This window comes from Varroa destructor, unplaced genomic scaffold, assembly GCF_002443255.2.
Source record: "Varroa destructor unplaced genomic scaffold, Vdes_3.0 BEIS01000005.1, whole genome shotgun sequence".
Classification (NCBI taxonomy): Eukaryota; Metazoa; Arthropoda; class Arachnida; order Mesostigmata; family Varroidae; genus Varroa; species Varroa destructor.
The window spans coordinates 26,173,927-26,182,900 of record NW_019211458.1 but is presented as its reverse complement, the minus strand read 5'-3'; the positions used below and the strand labels follow the sequence as shown (position 1 = coordinate 26,182,900).

General features: G+C 38.8%; 2 protein-coding genes across 4 annotated transcripts; one reads left to right on the top strand and one right to left on the bottom strand.

Annotated features, from left to right (window-relative positions):
• The first annotated feature begins 401 nt into the window (after window positions 1-401).
• Window positions 402-4,709, top strand: l(2)34Fd (nucleolar protein 10 lethal (2) 34Fd). 2 transcript variants are annotated; one of them, XM_022806467.2, is made up of 2 exons: window positions 402-570; window positions 1,078-4,709. In XM_022806467.2, exon 2 carries the CDS (start codon window positions 1,298-1,300, stop codon window positions 3,317-3,319), a length of 2,022 nt encoding a protein of 673 aa, XP_022662202.1. In that variant the 5' UTR covers window positions 402-570; window positions 1,078-1,297; the 3' UTR covers window positions 3,320-4,709. The 2 variants fall into 2 exon arrangements, with proteins under 2 accessions (XP_022662202.1, XP_086845316.1); XM_086989190.1 differs by lacking the exon at window positions 402-570 and adding an exon at window positions 648-666.
• LOC111250764 (S-formylglutathione hydrolase) lies at window positions 3,866-6,725 on the bottom strand. 2 transcript variants are annotated; one of them, XM_022806468.2, is made up of 6 exons: window positions 6,581-6,725; window positions 5,857-5,982; window positions 5,406-5,529; window positions 4,946-5,079; window positions 4,483-4,675; window positions 3,866-4,236 (listed from the first exon to the last, which is right to left on the bottom strand). In XM_022806468.2, exons 2-6 carry the CDS (start codon window positions 5,980-5,982, stop codon window positions 3,962-3,964), a joined length of 852 nt encoding a protein of 283 aa, XP_022662203.1. In that variant the 5' UTR covers window positions 6,581-6,725; the 3' UTR covers window positions 3,866-3,961. The 2 variants fall into 2 exon arrangements, with proteins under 2 accessions (XP_022662203.1, XP_022662204.1); XM_022806469.2 differs by lacking the exon at window positions 6,581-6,725 and adding an exon at window positions 6,206-6,553.
• Between the last annotated feature and the right edge of the window lie 2,249 nt (window positions 6,726-8,974).

Sequence of the window (8,974 nt, the reverse complement as noted above, 5' to 3'; positions counted from 1 at the left end):
CATGGTATCACAACATGCAGCGATAATAGAGAAAATTTTCTTTTTCTGACATAGGTATACAGACCCTACCACTTTGAGGCCTAATCCAATACGACTGCATCGCTACCGGCCATAGCAGGAACTCGAAAATAAACGCGGGTAGTATGATTAAAAAGATGGTTATCTTAAGAGGCGCGCAGCAAGTTGCCTTTCCTTCGCCGCTGAAGGGGATCCACCTACCTAATTGTGTCTGTTGAAACTTGTCGCTTGGACCTCACCGCGCGCACGCCTTAAGTTCCCCCTCTCTCCCATTGTTTGATTGTTATTATTTATATTATTTGGTGACTGTATCTGTGTGTGTGGGTGTCGCCTGTATTATTATTTTTGTTATCTGAGCACCTTCGATGTCGTCTGCTTACACGTGCTGGCAGCCTATTCCTTACCGCAGATTGTGTATTCCAACAGGCCTGGAACTATATCTAGTTACTTGAGAAATGCTGCTCTGTATTGTTGCATAACTGCGTGAGCTCGTATCACATACTATCAAAACACGGTCATCGTAAGGAAGTATCGTAAGAGAACTGTAGAAATGTGAGTAGTTGGATTCTGTGTGTATTCCCGCTGAACTATCTGCGTCATTTGTGATTATTGTGGGCAGCGCTTGTTCAGAACATCTAGAACTATTGGGTCCGTTTGTATAAAAACCTGTTGTTATTTACAACAGGTTTAAAATAAGCTTATCCATTATGTGTTAGCCATCCTGTTGATTAATTAGATGTTAGAGCATTTCTAGTCAACAGGGAATTTATTTGTCTCAGATTCAGCTAAATTGTATATTGCTTATATATAGGTTAGAGAGTAACGAATAGGTTGATCCATATACACATTGGAAAAAACTTTTATAGTAAAGAAACTTTTTCTACAATTTAAGGCTAGTGACGAAACAAAATAAGATTTGTACCTGTGTTTTTGGTTAGCTTGAGTATGATGTGATAAGAAATGCGGATCCAGAACGATAAACAAGTAAATTAAAACTAAAACAGAAACAATGATTAGGAAATAAAACTAACACATCTGTCTTACATGTTCTTTCTTTAGTCCTACTTACAGAAACATGGAATTGCCAACACCGCTAACAGTGACTGTAACCCATAAATAAACTGACGATCAGGAGCTTACAGCAACGCCTTGGAATCATATTCCTTTCACGCAGCTCGTATAGACTGTCCAGAGGTCAAGAGAGCAAGCTTGGCTTGCTTGTGGCACAGCCGTGCTTTCGTGACTGGTTCACCACAAACGAAATTCAACCGGAAGAACCATGGAAGTGTGCAGCATTAACGATGTCAAAATATATAACCTGGCAGCCGGTAAGAGCCTACCAGATTGGTTGTCGGATCGCAAGAAACGCGCCCTAACCCAGAACGACTCGAAAGTTCGGCACAGAATCGAACTGATTCAGGAGTTCGAAATGCCAGCTGTTACAACTCACCTACGGGTCACTCCAGATCAGGAGTATATCGTTGCATGCGGAGTATACAAGCCTCGACTCAGATGTTTTGAAGTATCTCAGCTGAGCATGAAGTTTGAGCGGTGCTTCGATTATGAGGTGGTGGCCGTAGAGGTTTTGGCTGAAGATTATTCAAAAATGGTATTCCTCAGTTCGGAGCGCTACGTCGAGTTTCACGCACGTTACGGCAGGTATCATCGGATACGAATTCCGCGCAGTGGTCGTGACTTGAAATACCTCCAGCAATCCGCTGAACTTCTGTTTGCTGGTGATAGTCCCGAGGTGTACCGATTAAACCTTGAGCAAGGTCAGTTCTTTAAAGCGTACGAAAGTCAAGCAGCAGCTGTTAATTGCCTACAAATTCAAACAGACCACAATCTAATTCTAATGGGAACAAGCGATGGCACTGTGGAAGCGTGGGATCCTCGCTGCAGAGAAAATATTGGTATTCTTCCTGCGGGTGACGAAGTTTTTACTGAAGACCTAAAAAATATTCCTGGCATCACAAAGATATCATTCAGGGATCCTTTGACTATTGGAGTAGGCACCACATCGGGACACGTTTTACTGTATGACATTCGTTCAGACAAATCATTTCTTCGAAAGGATCATATGTACTCAATGCCAATTAGAAGCCTGGATTTCCACAATGACAAACGAATCATTGCAAGCGATGCCAAAGCGGTGAAAATCTATGGGGAAGACGGCAGGATCTTTACGAGCATTACAACAGCGCACGATATCAACGACGTTAAAGTGTTCGGTCGGTCAGGCTTGATTTTCATTGCAACAGAATCGCCCAAAATTCAGCCATATTACATTCCTGCTCTAGGAACAGCTCCACGCTGGTGCAGTTTCCTCGACAACATCACTGAAGAGCTTGAAGAAAGCAATCAAGACACCGTCTATGACGATTACCGTTTCATCACAAACAAGGAATTAGAGGAGCTCAATTTGACGAATTTGGTTGGTACGAGCATGCTACGAGCGTACATGCATGGCTACTTTATAGACACTAGACTGTACTATAAGGCGAAGGAGCTCAGTCAACCATTCGCTTATGAAGAATACAAGAAGAAGAAGATCAAAGAAAGGCTAAACTCCACGCGCGTAGACCGCGTTCCAGACAAACGAACTATGGACCTCCCGGCTGTGAATAAACGCGTTGCGCAGAGACTCCTGGAGAAGGAACAGGAACTTAAGGAGAGCAATGATAAGAAAAAAATGAAGAAATTCAACAACCCGATGAAGGATCCAAGGTTTTCTGCCATGTTCTCTAACCCCGAGTTCGAGGTTGATGAGGAAACTGAGGACTATAATAGACTGAGAAGTGTTATTGCGATCTTGCAGAAGCCTAAAAAGATGAATACTGAAGGTAGAGCTGCCAATATGCTGACATTTCAGGAAGGGGGAAACGAGGAGGATCGCGATGATGATGAGAACGCCTCTGATTTCTCCGATCTTGACGATTACAATAACTCGATCATTGATAGCCATGGGCCAAGTATTGAACCAGCGCCGCAGAAAAACAAGTCTGAGTCGCTCGAGGACAAGGATGCCGACGGGTTTTGTAGAAAAAGTGGCGCCGAGGCGTTACACGGATTCCGTCCAAACACAAAAAAAGTCAAGAAATCAACAATATCCCTCGCTGAGCGACTGGAGTCAGGCAAGGATACAAATCTGGTTGAGATAAGTAGGGGGTTCACATCAGGTAACCGAATGATGACATACCAAATTAAGAAAAAGCGATATGAAGATGAAAATAAGAAGCACGTGGAAGAGCGCAAGCGATTGCGCCGATCTACGAAGGGCCTCAATATGAATAAGGTGTAATTAGATTGAGTGTACTTAAAGGGTGATCGGTAGAGATTGTGAAAATGGGCGGTAAGGACTAATTGCTGAGTATTCTTCAAGTACTATGTTTAAAAAATGCTCAGGTGTTTAGAATGCTGTTGTTAAATCTGTTATTAGATGGGGTGGAAACTTTTGTTATTAGTTGACTGAAACTGTGAAAGCTATAACAGTTAAAGATGTCGCTATAGTTGTTTTTGGAAGAAATTTTTGCATCGTAGTTCATGCGTGTTTATATATATTATGGTACACGCATGGATTCACAAGCCAGATTTTTTCTTTTACGTCAAACAGGTCAAATAACGCGTGATTTCAACAAAGAAGGGGAATGAACAAGTGGATACAGATAACGTGTGCTAATTACTGAACCACATAATGCATTTGATATTCATTACATGTTCTTTTGGAACCACGTAACAGCCAAATGTATATTATTGTTTTTATTAGAAAATATTTTTTACGGAGTGACTTAATATGTGTATGAAATGAATACCGTTTCACGAAGTTCTAACACAAAGAAACGGTGTCTGAAATTATTTATTTGACAAGTTTATTCTGTCGCTTCAGGGATAAGTTACTGATAGCAACGCAATTCGCAAAAACACTGCAACTTTGCCCTAAAATTTACTCCTTAAGAGCTTCACTATGCAGTCGGATGTGGTCTTCGATAAAAGTGGCTATGAAGAAATAACTATGGTCGTAGCCTGCATGTTGCCTGTAGTTGATTTTTAGCTTGTCGCTGGAAGATGCTGCTTCCTGCAGCTTTTCGGGCAACAATTGATTTTTTGCCAGAAAATCATCGTCTAGTCCCTGATCAATTAGGATGTTCAAATTGGGTCCAGTGTAGGTCTTAGCGAGCTCCGTAGCGTCGTAGGCCTTCCAGGATGCCTGATCGCTTCCTGGAATATACATGATAAACCAAAAATGAGCAATGTACTTGATGGTTCTTCAGCGTGATAGTAACTTTATATTAGACTGCTACATCTAACATCAAGCGGCGACAACCCCTATTAAACTAGTACTAAAATATGACTCTACACGTTTCTACACGAACTAAGTTTCATAAATATAAGATACAGAAGAAAACTAGTAGTAATCAATTGAGCCCTTAGAAAGATAAATGTAAGCTAACTAAGTCTATTCACCTAAGTAAGCGTTAAAGGCCTTCTGTCCCCAAGGGCATTGTGACGGTGCGCAGATTGGAGCAAATGCGCTAGCAGATCTGTAGCGGCCGGGGTTGCGTAACGTGCAAATAAGGGCACCGTGCCCTCCCATTGAATGGCCCATAATCGAAGCCCGAGAGGCGTCGACCTCCGATGCGAAGCTGGTCGCTAAAATCTAAAAATAAAAAATACATATATATATTAGGTAAGATTAATTTCTGCTCACTTTGATCAAACTTTTATTTTAAAATGCTTATGTATTAGATCTAATTAAATGCACATTACATAAACTGTGTCTAACCCAAATCAAAGTTTCAGATGCAATATTAGAAAAGCATAGGAGCAAAGCAATCGAGCTGGGTTGACCAAAGAATTGCATTTTAAGATATATTGTGAAGGTTTACAGTTTCAGCTGCACGAGATAATTGCAAAAGAAAAAAGATACCCCAGGCAGCTCTTTGGTGACATAGGAGTACATTCTGTAGTTGGTGCTCCAAGGTTCCTGGGTTGCATCCACGTAAAATCCAGCACCGGTACCCAAATCGTAGCTATCATCTTCACCAGGAATATTGCAACCCCCTGGAAATATATTTTAGTTGTGCATTTAAGTGAACCTAATCGATTAGATTTGCGCTACAGGAGTTTTTAAAGGAGGCAAAAAAGTATTTTGAAAAATTGCACATTATCTAAACATACATGCATATTTAAATAGTAATGTGTTATATCCCTTGAAACAACTTTATCATTTTTCATACACCTGACAGAACTGAAGACTAATTGGATTACGCGCTGACATATCCCCACACCATACATTATGGTTAAAACCTAAAATACATATGAATTCTAAGACTCTAGCAAATTCCTAAGTTGATTTAATTGCATTTTCAAATATATCGGGTACGTACGGGGGCTGGTATCCGGACAAACTATGGCGACCTGATATTTCTGCGCAAATTGTTGCGCGCCGGCCTTCGTGATGAAATTCTGTTCGGTACACGTCAATCCTGAGAGCCAATATATGACAGGGACCTGATGACGCAGAGTGGTAATGCAGTGTCTTTGTATTCGCTGTAATACTACGACTGAAGCAGGGGCTTGATTCGTACTGGTACTTTTGATCTTACCAAAAAAATTTTTGCTACTGTATCCAACTTTTTGTAATCGGCAAACATACATTTATGCTTTGAAGAGAGTGGAGTCGTATGTTGTGTTTCCTAACGCTAGAATGTTGGAAAATTTACCGTTAGCACAAAATATGGCATTTGCTATTTCTATATCGTTACCTGCTTTGCCTATACATAATTAATTAGACGTAGATCAAAGTAATTAGATGCAAATTGTTGTCGAACTTCGCACCTTGGATTTAGCTTCAGGTAAATAAATAGCGAAAGTGGCTTCCTTCTGTAACGTGGTCGAAGCATGTTTAAAAACCTTTTGGAAGCCATTAAAGATTTTATTGCTCGATACCAATATTAAAGACATCTGTAAGAAAATATAATGATAAAGATAAATTGAAGTAATATTAATATAAACTAAAAACATGAATAATTTTCTACTAATTAGAACTACCGAAATATTTTTCTATTTTTTTTATAGTTCTAAGGTCTAATAAAGAAGTCGACGCAACCTCCCTTTAAAATAACCTGCTTTCTATTACTAAAGGTAAAGCTGAAAGACTACAGACAAATGGTAAAGTTACACGAACTTCTGAATGTGGAGCCGTCTAGTCCTTTTCTGTCACAACAAAGGCGAACTCATTGCAATTAAATTTATCAAGCTCTACGCATACAGACTACACTGATGAAACACTGGAAGAATTCAGTGTTGTCAAACAAGCGGCGACCAACAAGTAGATCTTGGCCAAGTTGACATAGAATGAAGTTGCAATTAGGGGTAGCTCGATTGTCCACGCTGTCAGCGCAAATCCATTAACACATTTGTATTCGCGCATGTATAGTTGTCGGATATATTAAAGTTCACAGAACATGTTATTTCCAATTGGAAGCGACAGCAATTGCCTAACACGAGTATTGCGGAATACAAGGCAGATAATTAAGTGGTTTGGTAACAAGTAACTTACATTGACTTTTAATTGACCAATCGTAAAAATTCAGCTGTCGAGCAGAGGCACAAGTCCTTACCTAGGACCGGAAAAATGGATGAATTGATAAAAAAGGATCAACATTTTGAAGCGGCGGCGGCGTCGCTATTTTTGGGAGAGGGTAGCTAGTTCCGGCGAAACCGGCGGGATTTTTTGAGAATGACGCATCCATTCGATCCAGTAAATAAAATAGGTCCACATTGTGTCGTGCAAGCAGTCCACCAAACGGAGCACCCATTCGATTTAACCCACGGGTTGTCACTAATAAAAACTGTGGATCCTTGGACTCACCATGGGTCTAACGGGATATTCAATCGAGACCGATAACTTATACATTTGTATCTACGATACAAACGTTGCCTTCGGGTCAGATAAACACTCAATCAAATAGAATCTATATTGCTTCAGTTGCTTAAAATTGATTATGCCGTATAATTATTTTCAAGATCAAAAATTTCATTTGTGCACAATTAAAATAAGAGTAATTGTATTCAAGCTTTAATTCAAATTGTTGATTTTTTTGTGTTTCATCCATGTAATGAAATTAATACTCGTCGGTTGTACACATGAGCTCAATTAATTATTATTCAACGAGTATTGCTTGCGTAGTATTCAAGTGTATTTCCTGCACCGATACCAATGGGACCGAGACAACTATCACAAACCTCAGGAGCGTTATGGATCGGATCGCACTTGTGACAGATACGAAGTTTAGTGGTTATGAAGCACCTATTGTGGATTTGTTGCCCAAATAGATATATTTAAACTAAATTTTAAGCAATATAAGCAACTGTGCGCAAATCACACTCAATTAATCAGCTGAACCTCACAGGTTTTGTTTTCTTTTGAGTGTTTTGTAAAAGAAATGATTTACTCCTTGTAGAGAAAAAGTTTAATTTGTTTTCTCGAAAGGAAATAGATATTTTTTGGAAGAATGAGATGTATTCGAATATATCAAGCTTTTTAGGGACATCAACAGAAAGTTTAGTTTTTAGCCTATAAACTTGAAAAATAAAAAAGATCTTTTTGCCCCATATGTTTTTGCATTTTGTTGATTAGGCGTATTTTCGAGGGGTGATACATGGTTCGCTAAATATTTATTTCTTAAATATTTTTCTTTTTCAGGACTAAAAGAGGAATTTCTCAAATCGTAATAAATACAAATTTCATAAATCCTTTTAGATTTGTAGTAAAATGTATACCGTACTGAGAATTTGACAACCTATGGCCGATGATGTTTATCCTGTAAAGACAAAAGCATAATTAGCTAAGGCTTAGCTAAATGTTAGTGTCTCAGTAAATGGTTAAATTGTACGTTCGTTTATCATATATTCATATTGATTCAGTTATCCGTTACACTCGTCAAAATCCGCAAAACAGAAACGTGTTCTATATAGAGGTCCTAAAGAGATGCGAGGGAAAATTTAGGTAAGTTACCTACAAACGTAACAATTTACTGCGCATTGTTACCCGGAAACCTCTACGTGTTCAACTTAACAAAGTACAACCCATTAGTTGATGCACCACAATCATGCACTTATTCCGTACTTCTGTTTTAGTCGATGGAACTGTTTTGAAACACCATTAGTATTATTATTACTGAATGATTAGTATTGTTATTGCTGAATAGAATTATGCTTGCATTGGATCTAGTATTTAATGTAATGTAAAACAAAGCCATATTGAAACTTTATTCAATGCAGCATTTTCTAAAGGGTATATATTCTTTCAGTTTTTTTAACAAAAGATTCTGTATCAAAGATCCAAATCATATGTAGCTTTACCCGTTTTACTGTGGCAATGGTACGACTTTTAAAAAACGGATAGTAACGAAGACAAAACCTCTAACCTCTGATTGATGAAACATGTCTTGCCAAAAAACCATTTGATCAAGTTAAGCATGTTTACATGCAAGCTGAATTATTTGTACCTATAGAAAAAAAAAAGGGTCCGTGGCCAATGATGTTTTCATCTTACAATGATAATGTTTAAGTGCATCGAATTTAATAAACGGTACACGTAAAAGATAACTGACTTGGCAATGACGACCTGGTGATTGAGCTTGTGTAACGTTCTGAGAAATCAATCTCCTGAACTATGCTATCGTTTTTTTTATATTCAAACCTAACAACAGAACCGTTTATCCCTTTTGGTAAACGTTGGACTGCCAAGTCAAAAACTTTATCATAAATTAGGTATGCTGATTTTGATTAAAAGAAGGTACTATACTATTATCTAAGCCAAAAAACAACGTACCTGAGATGAAATCAGCTCACAGGCATTGGGTTTTTGAAGAACGCCCTCAAGCAGTGCTGCACCTGACTGTCAACATGGGTCGGTAATTATGCCCTCCGTCTACCATTTTTTGTCATT

What these genes read in the sequence shown, in the direction of transcription:
- LOC111250764 (XM_022806468.2), bottom strand. Translation starts at nt 5,982, where the DNA reads ATGTCTTTAATATTGGTATCGAGCAATAAAATCTTTAATGGCTTCCAA. An exon ending in TCACCAAAGAGCTGCCTGGG is followed by an intron (nt 4,676 to 4,945) that starts GTATCTTTTTTC and finishes TTTTATTTTTAG; the next exon opens with ATTTTAGCGACCAGCTTCGC. An exon ending in GGCCTTTAACGCTTACTTAG is followed by an intron (nt 4,237 to 4,482) that starts GTGAATAGACTT and finishes TGTATATTCCAG; the next exon opens with GAAGCGATCAGGCATCCTGG.